The sequence below is a fragment of the Acomys minous genome (assembly GCF_964271855.1).
Source record: "Acomys minous genome assembly, chromosome: 9".
Classification (NCBI taxonomy): domain Eukaryota; kingdom Metazoa; phylum Chordata; class Mammalia; order Rodentia; family Muridae; genus Acomys; species Acomys minous.
The window spans coordinates 84037492-84062242 of NC_140490.1; the positions used below are offsets into that span (position 1 = coordinate 84037492).

General features: G+C 53.5%; 3 protein-coding genes across 6 annotated transcripts in view; 1 reads left to right on the plus strand and 2 right to left on the minus strand.

Annotated features, from left to right (window-relative positions):
- The window catches only part of ACSBG2 (acyl-CoA synthetase bubblegum family member 2), a 37127-nt gene extending 35936 nt beyond the window's left edge, over positions 1-1191 (minus strand). The window contains exon 1 of the mRNA XM_084796120.1: positions 1084-1191. The gene's annotated coding sequence lies outside the window, so the exon portion shown is untranslated. The remainder of the gene's footprint in view (positions 1-1083) is intronic.
- LOC311605515 (long-chain-fatty-acid--CoA ligase ACSBG2-like) lies at positions 222-14997 on the plus strand. Of its 3 annotated transcripts, none has more exons than XR_014781993.1 (14): positions 222-484; positions 998-1291; positions 1749-1975; positions 5476-5564; positions 5975-6095; positions 7188-7268; positions 7633-7782; positions 7869-8075; positions 8503-8684; positions 8779-9012; positions 9988-10205; positions 10309-10448; positions 12165-12278; positions 14392-14997. XR_014781993.1 is itself a non-coding variant. In XM_084796117.1 (14 exons), the coding sequence occupies exons 2-14, from the start codon at positions 1144-1146 to the stop codon at positions 14478-14480; spliced, it is 2133 nt and encodes a 710-aa protein (XP_084652243.1). In that variant the 5' UTR covers positions 222-484; positions 998-1143; the 3' UTR covers positions 14481-14997. The 3 variants fall into 3 exon arrangements, 2 of the variants coding, with proteins under 2 accessions (XP_084652243.1, XP_084652244.1); XM_084796117.1 differs by having other exon boundaries at positions 12032-12278; XM_084796118.1 differs by having other exon boundaries at positions 10177-10205; positions 12032-12278.
- A 2920-nt stretch (positions 14998-17917) lies between these two features.
- MLLT1 (MLLT1 super elongation complex subunit) overlaps positions 17918-24751 on the minus strand; it is a 44443-nt gene continuing 37609 nt past the window's right edge. For both annotated transcript variants that reach the window (XM_084795953.1, XM_084795952.1), the window contains 6 exons: positions 23156-23243; positions 21863-21971; positions 20322-20421; positions 20158-20229; positions 19991-20062; positions 17918-19907 (listed from right to left, as the gene is read on the minus strand). In XM_084795953.1, coding sequence (XP_084652079.1) covers positions 19779-19907; positions 19991-20062; positions 20158-20229; positions 20322-20421; positions 21863-21971; positions 23156-23243 — 570 coding nt within the window. In that variant the 3' untranslated portion in view covers positions 17918-19778. The remainder of the gene's footprint in view (positions 19908-19990; positions 20063-20157; positions 20230-20321; positions 20422-21862; positions 21972-23155; positions 23244-24751) is intronic.

Here is a 24751-nt window from a genome sequence, read left to right on the forward strand (position 1 = left end):
TCCCCCAAAGCTAGCCTCTTGCAAAATGGGCAGTGTGGGGCCAGGCGGTGGTGGCACATGCCTTTAGTCCCAGCACTAAGGAGGCAGAAGCAGACGGATCACTGTGAGTTCGAGGCCAGCCTGGTCTACAAAGTGAGTCCAGGGTCCAGGGCAGTCAAGGCTACACAGAGAAATCCTGTCTCGGGGGAAAAAAAAAGGCAGTGTGGGCCACACGGCCATCACGGCCCTGGCTCATGGAACACAGTGATGTCACAAGGGCTGCACATGGACTGTTAGAAGGGAATGTTCTGGAGAGCGTCCAGTCTGAGGGGCTGCGTGTCCCTCTGCGGCTAGAGCGGGAGGTGGTGACAGAGCTGGACAGGAGTCACCGCTTGCCCTACCGAATGAGAAAGAAGTGGCAGCCCGTGGAGGAGAGTGGGCTGAAGACTGTGTACACCCCATGCCAAGGAATGCCCGGCAGCAGCCAGCTGGGCGAGAAAGAAAGGTACTGTACTGGCAAACCCTATTCTTTTTTATTTTTTATTTTTATTTTTATTTTTTTTGGGTGGTGGTGGTGTTTTTCGAGATAAGGTTTCTCTGTGTAGCCTTGGCTGTCCTAGACTCACTTTGTAGACCAGGCTGGCCTCGAACTCACAGCGATCCTCCTGCCTCTGCCTCCTGAGTGCTGGGATAAAAGGCGTGCGCCACCTATGAAAACCCTACTCTTTTCTCCTTCCTTCTCCCGTCCTTTCTATGCCCATCTCCAGCATCTCAAGGCTACCCTTGAGCGGGCACAGCACTGAGCCTGCCTTCAGTCCCCACCCCGACATAGAAGCTGGGTGTGGACTTCCTGTGGCTCTCTGGAGGCAGGCTTAGGCACTAGGCAAGCTCGGTGTACAGGTGGAATGTGACTAAGGAAGATGCCCGCTGCCTGCCTCTGGCCCCCAGGAGTCCGCATGCCCCACATGTGCAGGAAACGTCCTCACTGACATCCATCTTCGTCTCTCTTCTCTGCCAGCACCCATCGCTAGAATCCCCCTGCCCCCTGGTCTAAGAGATTCCCATCACTGCCTGACCGAATCCACCACCGTCCGCTGCACCTACCCTGTGCACTTGACCCTCGGTCCCCTGTAACTGTGTGTGGCCAGTCTCTCTCTCGAGAGGATGTCTGACTCTAAGGAACAAGATGCCCCCGGGGCCTTCATGTCTGTCCTGAAATCAAGAGCCACCTTGAAGACCAAAATTCACAGCAAAATATCGAAGAAGGCAGGAGGAAAAGACTCCTCTCAGACCCCGGAGGAATTAGACACAGGTAGGAGCGCCTCCCACCCCCACCCCCACCCCCGCCCCGTGCGCTGGAAGAGGCCACCATAGGGTCCTAGGGAGACCTGTCATTCCAGGCACACACAGGTAGGAGAGGAGCCCTGGCCCCAGAGGTTGGGTGGCCAATCCGAGTTGAAGTCCTTGCGGAGGGAGCTTGTGCACCTGGGAAGCTTGGTCCTTGTGGCCATGTGACCCTTCCTGAGGAGGTCATGTGACCAACCATCCAGGTCTTGTCCACCTGGGACAGTGACAATGACTCCTTTGTTCTTCCTCCAATCCTTACGGGGAGGGGCGGCCAGGGGGGGAATGACCTGTGTGACCCATCTCCCCACCCCACCCCCGTCATCCTGTACGGGGGTGGGGAATGGGGTGGGGACAGTGACTCATCATCTTTCCGGGGACCCCATCCCTCCTCCCGTCCCATGGAGTGATCTCTGATCCTGCAGCGAGCACCGGCTACTGGACCTCAGAGAGCGATGGTGAGGTGCAGCTGCGCATGAGCAAGAAGACAAGTAACGAGCCTCCAATCACAGTACCTGACATGATCATGAGCGCGGCCACCAAGTATGCGCACTACCTGGCGATCGGCTCCAAGTACAAGAAGAGCTGGCAGCTGCTCACCTACGTCGAGTACTACGAAGCCTGCAGGCGCGCAGCCAAGGCCTTCCTCAAGGTACCGTTCCTGCGCATGCGCAAGTGCGCCACACCCCTCTCCTGCGCTTGTGCGCCCTTCCAGCGCAGCTGTGTTTTATGGACCACAGCGACCTCACTACTGTTTGAGCTCCATCCACTTCTGGTTGCTCATTTGCCACCATCACTCATTTGAATTATTTACCATTCTGAGCCTCCGTTTCCCCATGTCCAAGAGTCATTCTGCATAGCAAATGTGCATTAATTGACGATACTTTGTTTCTGTATTACACATATTTTCTGTCTTTTAATCTTGTATATGCGTACTCATACTAGGCTGTATTAGGTGCGTCATATATACTATGTTGTATTATACACTTACTTTTTTTTTTTTTGGTTTTTCGAGACAATGTTTTTCTGTGTAGCCTTGGCTGCCCTGGACTCGCTTTGTAGACCAGGCTATCCTCAAACTCACAGTGATCTGCCTGCCTCTGCCTCCCAAGTGCTGGGATTAAAGGTGTGCGCCACCATGCCCAGCCCTATGTTATATTATACACTTAAATATATTCATGTTGAAATCTAGAATGTGCACATTCATAAATATGAAAGCTTTCACACATGACATGTGTGGTGTGCATAATGTATGCTTTCCTGATTGCAATACATACAGATAGGGACTGGAGATGTGGCACAGTGGTTAGATCACTGGCTGCTCTCGCAGAGGAACAGGATTCAATTCCCAGTACCCATGAGTGGCTCACAGTTGTCTGTAACTCCAGCTCCAGAGGATCTGACAGCCCTCTGTGGCCTCTGTAGACATCAGTCAGGCACATGGTGCACAGGCACACATGTAGGCAAAACACCTGCCCAAAGTACATTTTTTAAAAATCAAAAGCATACATATAATAATATCTTTAACTACATATGCATGCAAATATAAAACCCCATGCCAAAGGTATTACATGTATAATGCATGCTGTATGAACCATCATACGTATGTGTTCAAGGATATTGAAATTTATATCTAATGCATTTATATATTAATGCTATAATTTTTTTTTAAGTTTTTCGAGACAGGGTTTCTCTGTGTAGCCTTGGCTGTCCTGGACTCGCTTTGTAGACCAGGCTAGCCCTGAACTCATAGCGATCCACCTGTCTCTGCCTCCCGAGTGCTGGGATTAAAGGTGTGTGCCCCCGCGCCCGGTTGGTTAAAATATTTATCATTTACTGGGTTTTTTTTTTTGTAATTTTTTTTCAAGACAGGGTTTCTCTGTAGACTTGGCTGTCCTGGACTCAATTTGTAGACCAGGCTTTAAAATGTTTTAATGTGGCCAGGTGTGGTGGTACATACCTTTAATCCTAGCCCTGAGGAGGCAGAGGCTGTGTGACTTTGAGCCTAGCCTGGTTTACAAAGTGAACCTCTGTGTCAAAAAAAAAAAGTTTTACTGTTTATTTTTAATTATGTGTATGGGTGTGTGCAGTGCCCACAGAGGCCAGAAGAGGGTGCTGGATCCCCAGAACCTAGAGTTACAGCCGGTTGACCTGGCAGATACAACTGCTGGAAACCAAACTTTGGTCTCCTGCAAGACAGTATCTGCTTTTAGCTGCTGAACAATCTCTCCCGTCCCCCCCCCCCCCCTTTTTTTAAATGTTTTTATTATACAATGTTCCACCTGCACAAGTGCCTGCCCGCCAGAAGAGGGCGCCAGATCTCATTATAGATGGTTGTGAGCCACCATGTGGTTGCTGGGATTTGAACTCAGAACCTCTGGAAGAGCAGCCAGTGCTCTTAATCCCTGAGCCATCTGTCCAGCCCTCCGGTCCCTTTTTATAGTTACAGTTAATATAAAACATACACATACTGAAGATGGTAGGACCCAGCCCACAGGTCACCTCTGAGGACTTCATGGGCGCCTGGGTTACAGACTGGAGTGTGGGTTTTGCTCTCACTGTGAGTAGGAGTGCTCCTGTGGGGACGGGGACGGGCACACACGGATGCGGAGGCCGAGACCAATCTCTGGCATCTTCCAAGTGTTTCTCCCCCAATCGTTTTCCACCTTATTGCTGAGACATGGTCTCCTGCTGACCTGGAGTTCTTCAGTTGGCTATGCCAGCCAGTCAGTGAGTTTGAGGCACCCCTGTCCCTGCTCCTAGCACTGGGAATACAGGCACCACCACATTTGACTGAGGACTGGAGCTCAGGTCAGAACTTTTGCATGGCACCTGGTGTCATGATGGCATCTTTGTTAGTCAGTTTCATGAGAAGCTACTGTCCTGCCCTCTGGTGTTTGTTGAATAAATGAATTTTTATTATTATTATTATTATTATTATTATTATTATTATTATTATTATTATTATTATTATTATTGATTTTTTGAGACAGGGTTTCTCTGTGTAGTCTTGGCTGTCCTGGACTCACTTTGTAGACCAGGCTGGCCTTGAACTCACAGTAATCTGCCTGCCTCTGCCTCCTGAGTGCTGGGATTAAAGGCGTGCGCCACCACACCTGGCATAAATGAATTTTTAAAAGGGCCATCTTTGACTATGGAAGGGAATAAAAGAAACTTGAAGTGACTTGTCCAGCCAGCCTAGTAAGTAAGGGAGGCTGTTAAAGAAAGGGAGGGAGAAAGAGGCAGAGGTAGGGGGTGAACTTTTAAAGCCTGGTGGCCAAGGATAGGTTCACAGACAGTAAAATTTCAACCAAGTGGAGGAAGGTGCTCTCAGGAAAACTAGGGAGAAACACACCAAACCAAAGGCACAGGCCATGCAAAGGCTGCAGGCTACATGACATGTTCTGTGCAAAGGATGCAAGCCTGGCGTGGTGGAGCACACATGTGGTGGACCATGTGTGGACAGATGGATGGGTTGGATGGATGGATGCATGGATGGGTGGATGGATGGGTGGATGGATGGGTGGATAGATGGGTGGATGGATGGGTGGATGGGTGGATGGATGGATGGATGGATGGATGGATGGGTGGATAGATGGGTGGATAGATGGGTGGATGGATGGGTGGATGGGTGGATGGATGGATGGATGGATGGATGGGTGGATAGATGGGTGGATGGATGGGTGGATGGGTGGATGGATGGATGGATGGATGGGTGGGTGGATGGATGGATGGATGGATGGATGGGTGGGTGGATGAATGGGTGGGTAGATGGGTGGGTGGGTGGGTAATGGATAGATGGATCAATCAATAAATGGATGGATGGATGGATAAGTGGGTGGCTGGGTGGGTAGATGGATGCATAGGTGGATGGGCAGGTGGGTGGGTGGATGAGTGGATGAGTTGGTGCATGGGCGGGAGGGTAGATGGGTGTTAGGGTGGGTGAGCGGATGGATGGTGATTATCGCACAGATGGAGAGATAACAGAAGCATGTGGTGTCGGGTGCCCTCTCAGCGTTACTACTATGTGGCACCTGTGGCTGCAGGACCAACGGTCCGGAGGAGACTGAGTTTCTCAGCTGAAGACTCCTATGAGGTCAGGGTAAGGGCAGCTGAGTCCCTTGGGTCTCACAAGGGCGTTTCCTCCCTCAGGTGGGCCTGGAACGCTTCCATGGTGTGGGAATCATGGGGATCAACTCTGTGGAGTGGGTGATTGCCAGCATTGGAGCCATCATGGCAGGGTAAGAGGCAGCTGGCCTGTCCTCCGAGTGTCTCTGGGTCTTGCCTCTGCAGAAGCCAGTTGGGTTCTTGGCATTCAGGGCCCTCGCACTACAGTTCAGTTTTCAACAAGGTTTTTCAGTGACTCAGCCCTTAGCATCTTCATTTCTCCCTTCCAGATGGTCTCTGCACGCGTCAAACTCACATACATCCCACGGAGCCCAGCACTTATGCCCCTTCATTTAGGAACACTTCCTTATTTCTTTCCATGCCCTCCTTGCACTCATGTAGAACATTTGAGAGGAGTTTTGAAGGGGGGGGCGTGTTCCCCCCGAGTCCCACCTTCCAACAGAGTATGAAAACTCCCAAGATCCCACAGTTTCCCCCAAAGTCATCACTCAGTAGGTCTTCAGCTCCTGGTTTCTGCTTCCAGCGGCATCTCTGTGGGCATGTTGTCTACCAACACTCCGAAAACCTGCCAGATCATCGCCGAGACCTCAAAAATGGACGTCTTCGTGGTGGATAATGAAAAACAGCTGCAGAAGGTTAACCAGGTGAGAGGCTGTGGTGTCTGTGGATCTGGGAACCTCTTGGGTTAGAGGGGTCTGAGAGGCCCATACCTGCACTTCACACACACACACACACACACACACACACACACACACACACACACGCACACACACCCAAAATAAATGTATAGTAAGAAATGGGGAGAGGGGCTGGAGAGATAGCTCAGAGGTTAAGAGCACTGACTGCTCTTGTAGAGGTCCTGAGTTCAATTCGCAGCAACCACATGGTGGCTCACAACCATCTGTAATGAGATCTGGTGCCCTCTTCTGGCCTGCAGGTGTACATGCAGACAGAGCACTGTATACATAATAAATAAATAAATAAATAAATCTTTTTTAAAAACTCAAAAAAAACCCCATCATTAGAAGACTTTTTTAAAAAAAAAAAAAGAAAGAAAGAAGATAGACGGGGTTTGTGCGTTTTTAGCAGTGGAGTGCACCTGCCTGGCACACATGAGGCTCCACACCATGAAATAGAAAATTCAAATGGTTTAAAATGGAATAATTGTGTTATTTTCACACATTAAGAACACTGGGGCAGGGGCTGAAGAGATGGCTCAGCAGTTAGGAACACTTGTAGAGTCCTGCTTGCTGCTCTTGCAGAAGACCCAGGCTGGGTTCCCAGCACGCACATAGTGGCTCACGGCCACCTGTGACTCCAGTTCCAGGGAGGTTGATGCTGGCCTCCACATTGCAGATACAGATATGCAGGCATATACATAAAACTAAAAAGATGAAAGTAAATATGTATTTAAAAAAAAACACTGGGTCTGAGCTCAGTGGGCAGAGAACCCATCCAGCACGGATGGAGCCCTGGGATCCATCCCAGGCACCTCAAAACGGTCTGTGGCAGCAGGGCCTGCCAGGAGTTCTAGGTCACTTTCAACTACATAATGAGTTTGAGTCCAGCCTGGGTTACAGGAGACCCCATCTCAAGACCCCACCTCCCTAATCAAGAAAACAAAGAGGGCCATAGGGAGCCCCCCGTTTTGTGCCTGGGGGCAATTCCTGGTCCAGGGGCTTAAGATCTCGGGGAGTCCTCATCTATACCCATGTTGACCCCATGGTACCCTGCAGATCCAGGGTTACCTGAAGCATCTCAAGGCCATTGTACAGTACAAAGAGGACATCCAGGAAGTGCAGCCAAATCTATACTCGGTATGTCCAAACAAGGGAGGGAGGGGGAGAGGGAGGGAGGAGCAGCCAGCCATGGGCCTGGAGACTGAGGCTAGCACCCAGTGCTGGGCAACGTCCAGAGTCCAGAGAACTCCGAAGTGGGGTTCTCTCCCACTGCGTAGCCTTGGCTGTTCTCCACTCGCTTTGGAGAACAGGCTTGGCCTTGAACTCACATTGATTCACCTGCCTCTACCTCCCTGAGTGCTGGGATTAAAAGGCGTGCACTACTGTGACTGGCTCGAAATGGGATTCTTTAGGGTGTCCCTGCTGAGGTGGGTGGGCTGAGAGAGTGTCTGGGAATAATAGCATCTTCTCCCCCAATGCACACTGGCCAATCTTTCTGCAGTGGAAAGGGTTCCTGGACCTTGCAGATGGCATCCCGGATGAAACACTGGACAAAATCATCGACTCACAGAAGCCTAACCAGTGCTGTACTTTGGTATACAATCAGAACACCACGGGGATCCCAAAGGCCATAATGCTTAGCCATGACAATGTAAGTGGCCCTCTCCGAGGGGCTGGACCAGCCTGGCCACTCTTGGAATGAAGAACCTGGGCTTGACTTAGCGAGATGTCTTTCAGATCACATGGACCACGGCAGCCACCGTTCAGAACCTCAGGTACAGGTGCCCACCTGATGGCCAGGAGGTCCTTGTGAGCTACCTGCCGCTCTGCTTCGCGGCAATCCAGATCTTGGACATGTGGGTGGCCATTTCCGTGGCGGGGACAGTTTACTTCCCCTCCATAGAGGCAGTCAAGTGGAGTGGGCTACCACGAGCCCCTGGCACGGTGAGCGCTGGGGATAAGAGTGACCATGGCCCCTATGTGGGCAGCACAGGGAGGGACGGGGAGCGGGGAAACTGGGATGAGGTGGGAATCCTCACCCTGCTCTCTTCCCCACCGCTGCCTAACCCTCTCTGTCTCTGGGCCTGTTCGCCCATCTGTGGCAGGCGTGAGCTAGCTAGTGTCTCGGAAGAGAGGTATAAGGCCATATGAGAGAAGGGTAGGGGCAGGGGTGCGGCACCATCCCCGTCGCCCAGCCTTTGCCAGGCTTTCTGCTTCTCACCCCTACTCGGATGCAGGGGCCTCTGCTGGCGTGGCTCTGCCTGTCACCTGCGCTGTCCTTGGCCCCATCCTGGTCCCTGGGCTGAAGCTTCCCGTCTCATGACCCTGGTGTGCACGGGGGTCCCCCAGCGCCCCATCCCGCCCCATTCAGGGCTTCTTGATGGAGATGCTCCGCGAAGTCCAGCCCACCACGTTCTGCGGCATCCAGTGGGTGTGGGACCGCATGCTGGACAGTCTGAAGACCAAACACCTGGACTCCTCCGCCTTCCGCAGGAGGATTGACCGCTGGGCCATGCGCATGGGCCTGAGCACCAACAAGAGGCGGCTACTCGGGTATGACGGGCACTGGGATGGGGCGCGGGGACGGGGACCCTGGTACGGCAGCCAGGACCCTAGGACCCTGGCTTCTATGGCTCCGCTTCTAAAGGCAGATCCACCAGCCGCTGTGCTTTGGCCTGGCCAAACGACTGACCTTCGATCCCGCTAGGAAGTTCCTAGGTCTCAACCATTGCCAGCAGTTTCTAAGCGTGGGCCAGGGGCTGCCGAGGGCCACGATGGATTTCTTCCTCAGCTTGGATATCCCTATCATGGAGCTGTACGGCTTGTCGGAGTGCACGGGACTGCACTCTCTGTCCAACCTCCAGACCTTCCGGCTCCAGAGGTGGGTCTGAACTGGCCTCTGTCTCCCACATCCTGCCTGGGGGGAGTGCAGCCCAGGGATCCTCTGGATTTGGGCCACTCCAAAACAGGGGCCCGCTGAGCCTCGTGGGCTGGGCTTTTCTTCACATTTGTAGCTCCTTTCTCGGACCATTTCTCACTGTGGTGCAGGACTGGGGTATGGGTGGAGGTGGGACTCAGGCTCCTTCAAGTATCAAGCAAGGGCACTCACATGTGATGGGCAGCCTCCCTCAAAGCGAGTCTGGTAACAGACTGGCAGATGGGGTTCTGTGGATAGTGTGCACTGGGCATTCAGTAAGGCACAGCAGTTTTAAAGGCCAGCATCAGGCAGGTCAGCCAGTGTCGTTTGCCTGCGGCCATATGTGTGTGTGTGTGTGTTGTTTTTTGAGATGGTCTCATTATGCGTCCTTAGCTGTCCTAGAACTCCCTCCGTAGACCAGGCTGGTAGCCTCAAATTAAAAGATCTGCCTGCCTCTGCCTCCTAAGCGCTGTGTCACCTACCCAACTTTGTTGCATTTTATTTTATGAAACAGGAATCTCCCTGTGCAGTTACAGTTAGCTTCACACTTATAGCAATCTCCCTGCTTCAGCTACCCGAGCACTGGAGTGACAGGAATGTGCCATCACACCCAGCTTTGGGCTGAATCCTAATGCTGCAAATCCATTCTAATTGTTTAAGATGCCCCTGCCCCCCCCACCCCCCCCCCCCGTAGAGAGAGGTGAATGGAAGGCAGGTGTGATATGTGCCAGTCTCTCCTGACTGCACTTTGGGGGCCTTAACCTTAATTATATTTTATATTCCCTCCCCCCCGGCACTGCCTTGTTCTGACTGGGGGACAGTGACAGAGTTGGGGGAGGGCACACACAGGCCCTATGCCATGGCAGGAACCTCAAGGGGTATCTCGTGCCCTGATGGGGAGCATGCCAGCCCAGCTCTTGAAATCCTCCATGCCCACAGCTGTGGGAAGCCATTTCCCAGCACCCACACAAAGCTGGAAAAGCAGAACCAAGATGGAGTCGGGAATTTGTGTATCTGGGGCCGTCACATATTCATGGGGTATCTCAATGACAAGGAGAACACAGAGAAGGAAACGGACAGCTATGGCTGGCTGCACACGCACGACCTGGGCTTCTTGGATTTCGACAGGTTCCTCTATATCCTGGGGGACATCGATGGTGAGGAATGCGCACTGCACAGCAGGCTTGGGGCTGGCCCCAACCCTGCCCCTTACAAGTGGAATGAAATGACTTTTAAAAACACCTCTCTTTGCTGCTACAGATATGATCACCCTGAGCTCAGGTGAGGTGGTCAACCCGAGTCCCATCGAGGAGCGTGTAAGGACACGCATCCCCATTGTGCGCTATGCAATGCTGGTGGGCCAGGATGCCCCGTTCCTGTGCGCCCTACTCACACTGAAGGTACCCAGGGGCTCCCCCAGAGCAAGACCCTGACAGTCTGGAAGGAGGACGGGCTCCATGCGAGTAATTTAGTATCTTGTTATGTTTTTGTTGTGGTTGTTTTTCGAGACAGGGTTTCTCTGTGTAGCCTTGGCTGTCCTGGACTCGCTTTGTAGACCAGGCTGGCCTCGAACTCACAGCGATCCTCCTGACTCTGCCTCCCGAGTGCTGGGATTAAACATCCAGCTTTTGTTGTTGTTGTTGGTTTTGTTTGTTTGTTTTTTGAGTAATTCAGTATCTTATCACCTTTTTTTTTCTTTCTTTTTTTTCTTTTTTGGTCACTATGACTAAATACCTAATTGAAGCAATTTAAGGACCAGAGAAGACAGCTCCCAGATAACGCACTTGCTAAGCAATAATAAGAACCCAAGTGTGGGCCCCAGAACACGTGTGTAAACTTGGGCATGATGGAGGACATGTTATAATCCCCAGCGCTGGGGAGCCAAGACCAGTAAGCAACACCCCAGCGAGAGACCCTGCCTCTAATTATAAAAGTGGACAGTGCTGACCACAGAGGCTGACCTCTGACCTCCAGGCATTGTGCACACACAAACATGTACACAGAAACACAGCCACACATACTCTCAAGGCAATTTAAGGAAGTTGTTTTTGTTACTGTGAGACAGGATTTCTCTACAAAGCCCTTGGCTGTCCTGGAATTCACTCTGTAGACCTGGCTGGCCTTGAACTCACAGAGATCCACATGTCTCTGTCTCCCAAGTGCTGGGAATAAAGGTGTGAATCACCATGCCTGGCCGAAAAATTTTTATTATTATTATTATTATTATTATTATTATTATTATTAGTATCTGTGTTCATGTACACACACTGGTGTAAAAATCAGGGGATGGCTTTGTGGACTGGGTTTCCGGGGTGAAACTCATCTCCTCAGGCTTTTGAGGCCTTCATCCACTGAGGCACATCACCAGCCCTGCTTGTGGGCATCTTTCATCTCTGTAAAGTTTCTCTGGAAACGCAGACACTCACCAGCAGTGTGTTTCCATGACGAGTCTAGATCCTGGTCCATTGACACTGAAGATGTGCCCTGAGGCAGCTTTCCTTTGGAGTCACGCCCCAGCTCTCATGGTTGGTTCTGGGGAGGGGTGCAGAGTGGTTGACCTTGTTGGCTGGTCCAGAATTTTCCCTGTAGACAGTGGCCCTCAAAGTGTGAACACAGGGCCATTGACATCAATGTACCAAGCTGAGGCTATCAACCACAGTCGGCCTGAGGACAAGCCAGGCTCTGGGGAGCGGAGAGAGCTGGCCTGTGGGATGGCTCTGTGGATAAGGGTGTTTGCTGCCAAGCCTGCCAGGACCCACATGGTGGAAGGGGGCACTCAACTCCAGGATGCCTGTATTACAGGGCTTATGTGATCTTTGAGCTGCAGGCTGGCCCTGCTCCTCACCAGGGAGACCAGCAGGGCTTTCTGACGCTCTAGCACCTGGGGCCTGGAGAACTCGAGTATCCCAGGGTTGTCATGGGTATGGCCCCTGAAAGGGGGTGGGGGGTGGTCACAAAACACCAACTCTGTCCCCCTCCACAGTGTCAGATCAACCCAGAGACCGGAGAGGCTCGGAGTACCCTGACCAGCGAGGTCGTGGCTTGCTGTCGGAAGCTGAAGAGCCAGTCCACTTGGTTGGCAGATGTCCTATATGACCGTGACCCTTTGGTTACAGAGTTCATCAGCCAGGGCATCAGGGATGTGAACGAGGAGGCGCCCTCAGAGGGCGCCAAGATCGTCAAGTGGGTCATTATAGACAATGATTTCTCTGTGGCCAGCGGGGAGCTCGGTGAGTGAGTGGTGGGCATGGGTGGGGCTAGGGACCCTCTCAGCCTCCCAGCCCCTGGCTTCCATCCAGTATGGGAAGGGTCTGTGGTCACGTGGCTTTAGCTGATTTTTTTTTTTTTTTTTTTTTTTTTTGGCAACAGAACACATTTTAAACAGGTGTGGTGGTTCACACATGTCAGCTGAGTACTTAGGAGTCTGAGGCAGGAGGATGAGCTCAAGGGCTGTCCAGAGTACAGAGAGAGTGAGAGCCTGTCTCAAAAGCAAATCTGGGGGCAGGGGTGGGGTGGCTCCGTTTGTAAGGATGCTGTACAAGCACGATGACCTGAATTTGGTCCCCAGAACCCGTGTTTAACAACAAAACAAAACGAAAAGAACAACAAACCATACTAAACAAACCAAACAACACAACCGCAGGCAAGCAGGCGGCCTTTTTAAAGATTTATTTTACATTAATGTGTATGACTATCTGCATGTATGTATGTTGCCCATGTATGTCCAGAAGAGGATGTCAGATCCCCCGGGACTGGAGTTAGAGGTGGTTCTGAGCTGCCATGTGCTGGAATTGAATCCAGGCTCTCTGCAGAAGCAGTCAGTGCTCTAACTACTGAGCCATCTCTCCAGCCCCAGTACACTTCCCCCCCTCCCCAGACACGGCTTCTCTGTGTAGCCCTTGGTTGTCCTGGAACTCACTCTGAAGACCAGGCTGGCCTTGAAGTCAGAGATCCACCTGCCTCTGCCTCCTGAGTGCTGGGACTAAAGGAATGAGCCACCATCACCTGGCTCCCAATGCTGGGGAGGTTGAGACTGGAGGATCCCTGGTGCTCCCTGGATGGTCAGCTCAGCCTACTTGACCAGCACCAGGAAAATGAAAAGATACTGTTTCCAAAAGGATGGTGGTGGTGGTGGTGGTGGTGGAGGAGGAGGAAGTAGTGATGTATACACCTTTGATCCCAGCACATGAGAAGCAGAGGTAGGTGGATCTCTGTAAGCGTGAGGCCAGCCTGGTTTCATGGTGAGTTTCAGGATAGCCTGGTCTACATGGTGAGACCATGTCTCAAAAAAAACCAAACCTGACCACATTGGGAGCTTAGATGTTGGTGGCTATGGGGCCTTATGCGTGAGGACCATAGGAACTCACCTAACAGGCTGGATGTGGAGCTGCAGGCCTGTCACACCAGTGCCTCAGACAGACAGGAGGATCCCTGGGGCTTGCTGCCAACCAGCTATGTTCTAGGTTGAATGAGAGGGAGAGGCCCTGTGCTGAAAGAATGTGGACATCTGATGCCCTCTTCTGGCCTGGATAAACACACGCTGCCGCCACCACCCCCACCACCCCCGCGCATGTGTGTGCTCCCACACAAGGAGCCAGACAGATGGCTCAAAGGTTGCTATTCTTGTAGAAGACTCAAGTTTAATTCCTAGCACCCCATACATCCTGGGCAGTTCCCACCCCCTGTTAACTACAGCTCTGGGGAATCTGATGCCCTCTTCTGGCCTCCAAGGGCAATGCAAGCACATCCACACACACACACATACAAGGACACATCTTTTTTGTTGTTGTTGTTGTTTTTGAGACAGGGGTTCTCTGTAGCCTTGGCTGTCCTGGACTTGCTTTGTAAACCAGGCTGGCCTCGAACTCATGGAGATCCGCCTGCCTCTGTTTCCCTGAGTGCTGGGATTACAGGCGTACATTACTGCTCCCAGGCATGAAACACAATCTTTTAAAAACACCTCCCACATCCAAGCTCTGTTTGTATGAAACATGGTGGTGTGCTGAGCCCAACCCCAGCTCTTTCCTTCCAACTGGAAGATGGGCCAACTTTCAAGGGGTGCAGAGGCAGAATCCGAGTGTTAGAGGATTCTAGACATGACCCACAAAATATGACCCAAGGCTGTTTGGATCGCAGGTCGCTGGGGTGGCAGCTCTACACCCCCATTTTAACCAATGCCCCCAATGACTACAGGAGAGAGCTCTCAGGATGCCTTGGCGTTCTCTCTGACCCCAGCTCCCATACACCCGCAACAAGAACTTGGCCCTTTGACGACCCAGGCTTGAGTGGGGACTTCAGGGGAGGGGCACAGGGAGGCCCACCACAGTCTTGCTTCTATCACAGGACCCATGGGTGAGATGAGCAGGGCTACTGTGGCTAAGATATACCAGGAGGACATCCAGAAACTCTATGAGGCAGATCCGACCCCCTAGCCACCCTGTGCAGCCCATCTTCATTCAAGCGCTGGTGGTTCGTGTCCCTCATGCTGCTCGTCGGAACAATTTCCGTCGTGGGGGAGGGTTCCCTGTGAAAGCCCTGGATGGCACATCCTGCCCCCTAGGGTTGGTATCTGAATTGTAAAGAAATAATTAAATGTGTTTACTAAAGCGGCAGCTTTCACCCAGGGGTAATTTTGTCAAAGGACACTGGGCGACATCTGGGGATGGGTGGCTGTTGTAACTGGGTGAGAAGTAGGCTGAGGCCTAGGTCACTGAACAGCACCCTGCAGGGCCCAGTGGCCACAAACGCCAGGGTAAGGACCCTGAATTTTATAGTAAGACTCATGACTCTGGTTTCATGTTGACCTCAAGCAAGACTCCCAAACTGAAGCAGCTCACCTGGACTTTGTTCTTACACTGAAAACTACTTTAGTCCCGGTTAGGTCTGGAGGCCAGGCCTTTACACTAGCAAAGTTGCCCACATCCTCACTGGTGAGCGTAGCTGGGGCTAGAGCTGTCTCCCTCCTCTCCCCCCCCTCCCCTCGCTTAGCCCTGTGAGTACGGCAGGTGTATGTAGGTCCTGGAACTGGAGTTACAAAGGGTTGTGAGTAGCCATGTGGGTCCTGGGAAATTAACTTGGGTCCTCTGCAAGAGCAGTAAGCTCTCTTAATCACTGAGTCACCCCTCCAGCTAAATGAGAGGCTGAGGAATTGTGAGAGACCTACAGTCTTAGAGACCCTGCAGATGCTCTCAGCTGGTACAATCATCTCGAGGAAAGGGTATAAACTAAGGAAGTCGCATGCTGTCTTCATCAGAAAGAGCTAGGAGACCCCACCCCCACCCCAGCTCTCAACACCTCAAACTACAATGAGTCTGAAGTCTTGATGCACTCCAAACAGCAGGTCCTGGGGACACAGAGCTGTGGAGTCCTGATGGGGCTAAGAGGACTACAGTGGCCCCTGACCCTCCCAGGAGACATTCTGTCACCTGGGGCAAAAGGCGCACAGAATTTACAACAGGGGAAATGGAGTGCATTACCTGGTGTGTCCCGTAGACCTCCTGTAAGGCTCATTAAAATGCAGGAAGTGACACTAGAAGGTTCTGGGAGTGGGTAGGAGGGGAGGCTGCAGGTGGGAAGTCATGCAGGAACTTCCAGGGACACAGGTTTAGAGTGGACGCCCATACTGGGCCTCCAAGTGCACCCGCCAATCTTCTTGACTCACTAAGCTAGCTGATGTCCTTGGTCTGTGGTGGGTATCCTGGGGGACCCAGGAAGTTGGAACCAACAAAGCAAGTGCAGATAAGGTTTCTGGCTCCCAGTGTGACCTGTCAGAAGCTTGGAAGCCTCAGGATAAGAAAAGGCTGAATGTGGACAGTTCTTGTATCTATCAGGAGAGAGGTGGGCACACTGGAACCAACATCAAGCAGGGAGACCTCTGTGCGTGAGACACGACTATAGTGGTTGATGCTGCTACTGTAAGAAAACACTCAAAGCTGGTATATTTTAAAGAGAGGTTATAATAGCCCAGGTAGCATGGCATCATCTTGACCAGGTAGCCTGGCTGCCACAAGGAAGGTGACAACTGGCAGAGACTCGTGAGGAACAGTATGGTGAGAACAGGGGATGGTCTCCAGGGAACTAACCATGTTCTCGTCAGTGTCAGCAATGCCTCAATGACCTCAGCACCTTCACTGGAGACATCAATTTAGTAAACTGTGCTGAAGGGTTGGGCTGCAGCTCTGTGGGTAGAACACTCACCTAGTGCGCCCTGGGTTCCATCCCCAGCACCACACAGAGCAGTGTAGCTCAGGCACTCAGCAAGTGGAGGCAAGAGATCATCAGGTCAAGGCTAGCCTGGGCTATATATCCTCTCAAAACAAAACTACTTTAACAAGGACCTGTGAGTCAGTGGGAGATGATGTGGAAACGGAGGATGAAAAGGCTAGGCTGGAGTTTAAACATGGTCTGAGACCAACACTGTTGAGTTTGGTTCTCAGTGTGGCTGTTGGGAAATGAAACTCTGTGGGAGGTTTTGGGATTCTTGGGACAGATTCGTCAGGAGTGGCCTCCTGCCTCTGCTCATGGGAAGGTTTTATGGCAGCTCAGTCCTTTTCCCCCATGCATACACCTGCTCTTTGGCCACTAGTGGAACAGAAAGACTTCCCCAGAAGCCAAGATGGTACAATGGACTGACTGGAACGGCTTTCTGATCTGCAAGCCACACAAACGTTTTTTCCTTTATAAATTATCCAGTCTCATGTAATTTGTTACAGTAACAATCAGTATTCTTCAGTGATCCAAATTGCCAATAAATATTGCTAAGTGTAACTTTAAAGAAAATGAACATTGTGAACACATGTTGCTGACAAACTGCGTGCACATATATGCCTTTGGAGACCTTCCTCAGGAAGGTTTTGTTTTCTTTCTTTTTACAAGGGGTCTCACTGAATCTGGAAATGGTCAGACGCCACTGTCAGTGAGCTTGCAGCTGGGGGTGTGGAGAGGGCTCTGTGGTGACAGTGCTTGCGGCTCTCCCAAGTCTAGCACAGTACCTACACTGCACAGCTCACAGCAACCTGCAACTCCAGGGGAGCCCACACCCTCCCTCTGGCCTCCACTAGCATCTCTCAACATCACACACCAAAGACAAATGCACATGTTGTTTTACCTGGCTCTGTGTGGGTTCTGGCATGGAAGCCCAGGTCCCAGGCTTGCAGAGCAGCATTTTACCAAACTGTCCCCCAACTTTGCTATTTTTGAGTCACCCATGATCTCTCTGCAGGCTCCTGCCACCCGAGGGAGCCAGTACCCACTGGGGGGTGAGCTGAGGATGATCACACCAATGGTTTGTGGGAACTAAGTCTGGCAGGCAGGGTCCCATCTAGTAGAGGGGGCTGGGAGAGCGGTGTCAACTTCAAGGGGCACGAGAGTCCATTTCACTGCTGTGCAGAAGCTGCTTGCTCACTACTGATGTTCCAATCCAACAGCCCGGAGACCAGCAGGCCTTTCTCCAGCAGAAGGTAGGACAAAGGTGTCACAACACAGTGACAGAAGGGGGATGCTGGCTGCTGACCAGCAATGAGATGACTTGCTCCTGCCTAAGTGGTAGTGAGTTGTGCCTGGCTGAACCCCAGTTGTCACCTGCTAGCAGGAGTTAAGAGATGGCTGCCCCGTGTGCCACACAGGTGATGCATGTACCCCTGGGCTTCTGGGTGGAGCTCAAGTTCTGGAAAACAGGCCCAGCAAGGTTGATGCCTGAGGCTCACAGGCTCCGGAGTTCCTGCAAAGGGCATCTTCCTCCTCATTTCCACCCCTCCACGACCCAGCCCTCAATACCTGCTCCCAAGGGAAAAGCAGTTGTGGACCACCCCCAACCCAGGCTTCTGGTGCAGATCTTTCCACTCTTACTGAAGTGAAGGCAGACCACCCATTGCTCCCATCTCACTTTATTTTCTATAAAACTCCTCCATAATCTCACAATTTAACAAAAAAAGTTTAAAATGCGGGACAAATGGCCCTGCAGCTCATTACAGACACAGCTCTCCTTGTCCCTCTGCCCAGGGCCCCTCTGGGCCGCTGACATGTCTATTCCTGGAGACACGTCATGTGAAGCCCTGGGGAGGGATAGGTATCCAATACCTTTTGCACCCAGTGTCGTGAGCTGGTTCAGGAGTCGGCAGCACAGGGACTCAGTGGAGGCAGTCACGCTGCCATCCGTTCCTATGGACAAGTCCCTACGGCCCTAAGGGCTCTGGCTGTAGGCTGCTTCTTTAGGCTTCCAGACAGTCAGCTGGGCTCCAGAGTAGCTCTGGAGGACAGTGGTGTGACCTTCCGGCCAGAGGAGGTAACTGAGAGATGGGTGGGTGCTTCCAGGAAGGCTCTGGAAGCATCTGGAAGGACTGGACACCAAGGCCCAGGGCAGCAGAAGGGCTAGGCCGCTGGCGACCGTGAGAGGAGGAAGAACGGTGCCCTGGGCTGAGGCTGTTTGGGACCCTGGTGCACTCCATATGGAGGCCAACAGCTGCCACAATACCAGGGCCTTCTATCCAAAGGCTTGGTGGCTGCAGAACGCCTGATGGAGAGTATTGTCGGCCTGTCTGGGAAGAGGTGTGGGGTGCGAGCCCCGCTTCCTCCCAGTGGGAAGAAGGGCTGCAGGCAGAGACCATCTCCTTTCCCTGGGAGTAAGGGAAGCCTTAGAGGCTGGGGTCCTCCGGGAGTGTTCAGGATCTTCCTGACAGATGGTCTGGGAATGGGACAGGGACAGGGAGAGGGAGCTGGGAGGCCAGGCCTCCAAGGATGAACCCACACTGGGGAGGAAGCAACATCAGTGAGGCAGCAGTGAGCCGCTTGAGCTCAGGCCTCTTTCAAACACCTTGGTTGGGGCACAAACACTGACGACGACGACGACTGGAGTTGGGGAAGGGGGGACACTCCAGGCTTAGGCTTGGGAAGGGGCTGGCTCGGCCCCTGGCAGTTTGCAGGGCACAGGTCCAAAGCCTCTCCAGGCCCCACTGTTGGAGGCAGAGCCATACAGCCGGGGACAGAGACGGTATGGGGCTGGGCCTGCCTCACATACACCATCCTATCATATTTGGCAAAAGCTCATGTTTTCAAAGTTCAAAGAATTGATCAGAGAGAGAGCAGAGGAGGAGGCCCATGGGGAATGGTGGCCCAAGAGCGCCAGCCCTGCCAGCCTAGGAACTGTGGGTGCTTGGCTGGCACATGGCTGCAGAGGTGGCCCTTGGGGCCCCAAGGCTGGTGCCCATCGTAGTGTTCAATGGCCTGGGGCCGTGAGAGGCAGTGGCATCCTGGAAATCTAGAGGGGAGATCCTCCATGCCCCCGGCAGAAGGGTGGCATGAGCCCCCCTGGCTGCTGGCTGCACCTGGAGCACACACAGTACACAAGGCTGCACAGCAGAGCCAGCTGTCCATGGCTGGCCCTGGATACTAGGAGGCAGGTCAGCTGAGGGAGGCCTGTGAACTGTGTGGAAGACTGTGGTCATCCTGGCCACTCTGAGAGGCCCAGGCAGTGACCTGCCACTCAGCCTCACCCACAGTGGACAACTGGTAGAGACTAAGTGAGGGGCTGCAGGCCACCTGTGTCCTGTTGTCACCCCGTCCTATGGAGGTGTGGCCCGCAGCACCCCTTCAACACCAACCACTGAGGGGCACCGGGGCACCATGGCGAGCTGGGGGTTGTACCGGGAGCGGGAGCCATGGTGGGCCAGCCCTCATGCCCAGCCCCTCCCGTGCCCACCATGCCCACCGTGGCTCCACAGTGGCGGCCAGGGTCATGTGGCCACAGCCTCCAGGCAGCTCTGCAGCTTGCGAACGGTGCTTTCATCCAGGGAGAAAAGGTCAAAGTCGAAGGTGGTGTTGGTGACATTGAAGTGGCCGGTCTCCTCAATCAGGTTAACAATCTGTAAGGTGGGTTTGGTGGATTCAAGGAACGGAGCTGAGTACCCCATGTCCAGACCCGGGAGGGGAGGGGAGGGCACAGTACCTGCTGCAGCACATTGCGCTCACGCAGAGCCATCAGCCTCCGGTGTAGCTCCACCAGCTCGTCTGTGTATGCCTACAGAGAAGTGTGTCAGTGGGCTGGGGGCACCCAGGTGCAGCATAGCTCAAGGCCCCACGTGCCCACACCCTCATAGACCCAGACATCCCCACCTTGTCATAGGTAGCCTTCTTCAGAATCTTTTCGGGCTTGCTGCAGGGCTCAGGGCTCCTCCGGCCAGATACCTGTAGGGCCCCAGACCTGTGAGCTCCAGCATGCCCTTCCCAGCCCTCCCAGGATAGCCACAGATCCCAGCTCATAGCCTAACCCCACTCACCTTGCTGCTGGGAGGGGGTGGCTTCTGGGGGGGCAGGGGTTCACGGCCAGGCAGGCAGGAGTCAGCACTATTGTCACTCTCGCTGTCACTGAAGCTTAGCCTAAAGATGAGGCAGGGTGGTGTCAGAGGTGACATGCTATACCAGACTAGCAGATGTGAGATGCCCAGCTCTGAGATCCAGGACCATCCAACCCATCCCAGTTGCTTCAAGAGAGACCATGGCTGACAGCTTTCCTGGCCTCCATCCTTAGCAAGAGTGTGTGATGGTGGCCAGAGACCCTGAGGCAAGTCTTGCTTGCCGCCATCTTGCAAAGCAGGCTGTACCAGAGTCACATAGAATGATGTCCAGCCTGAGTATCCAAGTGACAGAAGCCCTTGGTCCACGGTGGGTAGTAGTACTGAATCACACTTTACCCACTGAGCCTTCCTCCCTCAACCCCCATAGTCAGCTGGTTCTGTCCAGGGCTCCTGATCTGAGGCTGGAAGTGGGGCTCCAGGTCAGGATGTTACCAGGCAACCACACCTCAGGTTCTCCTCGCTTCCACCTCTTTCTGTGTTTAACAGGTGGCAGTTGGGGATGCTGGACCTTGGACCACCTTAGGACGCAAAGCAAGACCTGGGGCTTTGCCAGCACCTTTTGTGTGTGGGCTTTCCCTAACAGCAGACACAATCTTGCCCTGCTGGCTGGCAAGCTCCCACCAACGGCCTTTCATAAACACCCTGAAGATGATGTCCCCATAGGGGACCCTGCAGACAGGATTGTGCCTGCCACTCTCAGGAACTTGCTTCCATGGTCAAAGCCTCCCTGTGACTAGAGGCCAGATCCTTGTAGGCGTTGGGCCTGAATCTCAGCTCTTGGTGTGTGGTGCTGAGTGGTTGGGCAGAGACTGGCTCACTGAGGACAGGCAAGGCTGTAGCCCTGAGGACGTCAGGGAGGGAACAATCACCAGTATGTGTCAAACTCTCTGGGATTGAGTAGGGCGTGGTAGTGCATACCTTTAATCCTAGCACTCCGGAAGCAGAGGCAGGAGGATTGCTATGAATTCAAGGCCAGCCTGGTCTACTAAGTGAGTCCAGGACAGCCAAGGATACACAGAGAAATCCTGTCTGGGAAAACAAAAACAAAAACAAAAACAAAAACAAAAAATCCTTTCTGGGACCTCTACCCCAGAGCAGGGCCACTGGATCTCCAGCTCTGCCTGTCACAGCCCGTGTTCAGCCGGTTGGAGGCATAGAAAGGAGACCTCAGGCAGTCTCCCACTCTATGGGCCTGGGGTAAGGACACGCTCAGCACATAGGGGAAGCCTTCACTGCCCTAACTCTGGGTAGCACGGGAACCTGTGTCTCCCATTCTCCAGCACACCTCTGTCAAGCCCAGCTCTCCCACAGGCAGCCAATCTTAAGCCACCAAAGGCCATGATGAAAACTAAAGCCTGGCAACCTCCAAGTTCCCCAGCCTGCTCCTGGTAGTGCAGGCCTTCCACTTGGGCTCCCTCTATAACAGGCACCCTGGTCCCAGCTTGACTACACTGTGCACACACCTGGACTCGCGGCCTGGGTTGGCCTTGATGGTGGTCTCCTCTCCCGATGATGAGTCATCCTCATCTGACTCTTCAGACTGCAGGTCCTCCACCATGGAGCGCAGGGGTCCTGGGGGCAAACGGAGGGGAGAGCTGAACCTCTGGCTGCCTCCCCAGGGCCACTCAAGACTTACCACCATCTGTAGGGTCCCTCTGGTCTGCAGCAGGCTCTCCAGCCCTACCTTCCTGGCCTTCTTCACAGGCTTCAGGTTCCTGGTCTGCCACTGGCCTGCAATATCCCTCCATCACAGCAGCCAAAGGCTCAGAGCCCAAGCTGGTTAGCAGGGTGAAGGTCCCACGCTCTGCCTGGGACCAGAGTCTCCACGCAGCCTGCACCCCTTCTGTCAGGATGCCCAGCACCTCAGTAACCCTACTTGGTGCCCTGGTCCACCATCCTCCCCTTTCTCCAGAGGCACCCAGTTCTAGTCCCCTACAGACGGCATCTTGGTTTATATCCCTGTTGCCAAGGCAACAGAGGGACACAAAGCCCTCAATTACCTTGGTCACATGATGTCGATTCAGCTGGTTCCCTCCCTAACCAGGGGATAAGAACCTTGGAGAGTATGGGCTTCAAGGACCCCATCCCCCAGCCAAGCTCCTGCCCCAAAGGAGCCTCACCATGGGAGGCAGGCTCATTAAGGCTGTAAAAGGCCTGCTTCTGGGCACAGGCAGCTTGGCTGTGCTTGGGCCTGGTCCCACAACCTGCCAAGGCTCTTTTGTGCAGAGCAGAGGCCAGCCTAGCCTTCAGCCTCCTCCCTGGGAAGGTCCACTAGAGCGGCCAGGCCCAACAGCCCAACTGTCGGTCTGATGAGTTGGGGCGGTCTGAGCCTGCACTGCCGAATGACAGCCTATTAGAAGGAAGCAGGTCTCGCTGGCTACAGGCCTGTGGACCCCAGCGACTGACCTGGCTCCTATCGAGGATAGCTACTTGTCTGTACCAATCCTACACCACTAGGAGCTGTGGTAAGTGTTCCAGCTGAAAGCATGAGCCTCCCCTGCCTCGTGGGCACTGAGGTCAGCCAAGAAAGGGATGCCAGCCTATAAAAGAGGGTCTGGCCCAGGGGCGCTTAGCCTGGGTGGTGCAAGGCCAGGCTCAGTCTTTCTGAAGCTGCAGGCAGCCCCAGCCTGCCATCACTCAAGAAAGCCATGCCTCTCCCAGGCCTGTCTGTGCTCCTCCCTAGGCTGTGCCCTGCCTCCATCCTGTTCTATCTGCCTTCACCCCTTCCACCAGCTCCACCTTCCCTTTATACCCACCTTGGCTGTGGTTCTGAGATGGCTCAAAGTCTGAGTCTGAGCTGGAGTCTGAGCTGGAGCTGGCGTTGGCTGGGCTTGATTGGGCCGACTTTAGCCCATGCCCGAGCAGCATGAGAGGAAAAGAAGAGACTGTCATCTTGCAGGTCAGAGAAGGGGGCAGTGAAGGGGCCACACAACTCCCAGGCACCAGGACAGCCTTTAGCCTCAGCCTGAATAGAGCCTGAGGCCAGCAAAGACAGGAAACGCAGGCTTCTCAGCAAAGTCACACTCAGCTGACACCATGGGCCTCCCCAGCCTCGTGGGCACTGAGGTCAGCCCAGGGGAAAGGGATGCCAGCCTACAAAGAGGGGCTCATTTGGGACAATGACCAAATGCTCAGATTGGTCCAAGCCTCACCAGCTGCACAGGAGTAATGGTGGGGTTCTGTGTCACAAACACCATGCAGCAGAGCACAGGGATGGACTTAGCCACCAGGGGGCAGTGACTGCCAGGACAAGACACAAAGCAGGAGGCTGCCACTGTGAGAGACCTTCAGTGAATGTGTGCGTGCCTGCGTTGTGTGATGTGTGATGTATGCAGGGTGTGAGGTGAGATCTGTGGTTTGTGAGGTGTGTAGTATGTGAGGTCTGTCTGTGGTGTGCATTGTGTGTGGCGTGGTGTGTGAAGTGGGGTGTGTACACTGTGTCCGGTGTGTCAAGTGTGTGCTGTAGTGTGTGTATCATGTGGTGTTGGGGATGTAATTGTGAAACACACTCAGGAGCTGAGACAGAACAATTATTGCAGGTACCAGAGGAGGCTGGCCATGGTGAGAAGCAGAGAGAGTAGCAGGGGCAGCCAGTCTCCAAGGGCCCAGGCCCTGCTAAGCCTGCCCCTCACCTGGGACAGAGTGGCTACAGGCCCTCCCCTGGTCAACAGATGAGGTGGGAATAGGACACACCTGTCATGGTTGAGCTCAGGCTCCAAAACTGTGAGGCCCTCAGCCTGCCCAGAACAAGGAACAGGGCAGTGCCCAGCCTGCAGAAGGCATGCAGAAAGGCCCCGCCGGTCCAGCAGCTTGGGCAAGGCCAGCCGGCCTAGAAGGGAATACTCCAGACTGAAGGAACAAACTGTCCTGGGCAGGTTCACTGTAGCCCGGGACCACTGGGCTTCTCCTTAGCCACCTTCCTACTGGCCAGTGGGAGTGACTAGAGAGCCTGTCCTAGGTACCCATCAGTTCAGTCCACTGGGAGGCTCTCAGGGTGAGGGAACCCCATAGACTGTGCCTGGAACCAGGGTGTCCTCCCGTGCACAGACCTTCTTTGTTTCTCCTAGGTAACAAATTGAAGGAGGCATTGCTCCAGGCTAGGGCAAGCTCTAGTTTCGAGCCTCAATTTCCACCTGTAAGGGAGTGGCCATACAAGACCCTGCGGGAAGTCTAGGCTCAGGCACAGACTAGGAGCTGGTGGGGACAGGTGCCTCTCCATGGCCTCAGTGGTGGCCTATGGTGGTCCATAGACCTCCTGGCACCTTTCTTACCAGAGAGACCCCAGGGACAAGAACTAAAAGAATCTGGAAACCGTTCTTGCCAGAGAAGCCAAGGAGGTGCCCAGCGGGTGA

Excerpts from the sequence above, each read along its gene's own strand:
- LOC311605515 (XM_084796117.1), top strand. The coding sequence starts at position 1,144 with ATGTCTGACTCTAAGGAACAAGATGCCCCCGGGGCCTTCATGTCTGTC. Across the intron at positions 1,976-5,475 it reads CAGCCAAGGCCTTCCTCAAG|GTGGGCCTGGAACGCTTCCA; the intron begins GTACCGTTCCTG and ends TTCCTCCCTCAG. Across the intron at positions 7,269-7,632 it reads TGCAGCCAAATCTATACTCG|TGGAAAGGGTTCCTGGACCT; the intron begins GTATGTCCAAAC and ends ATCTTTCTGCAG.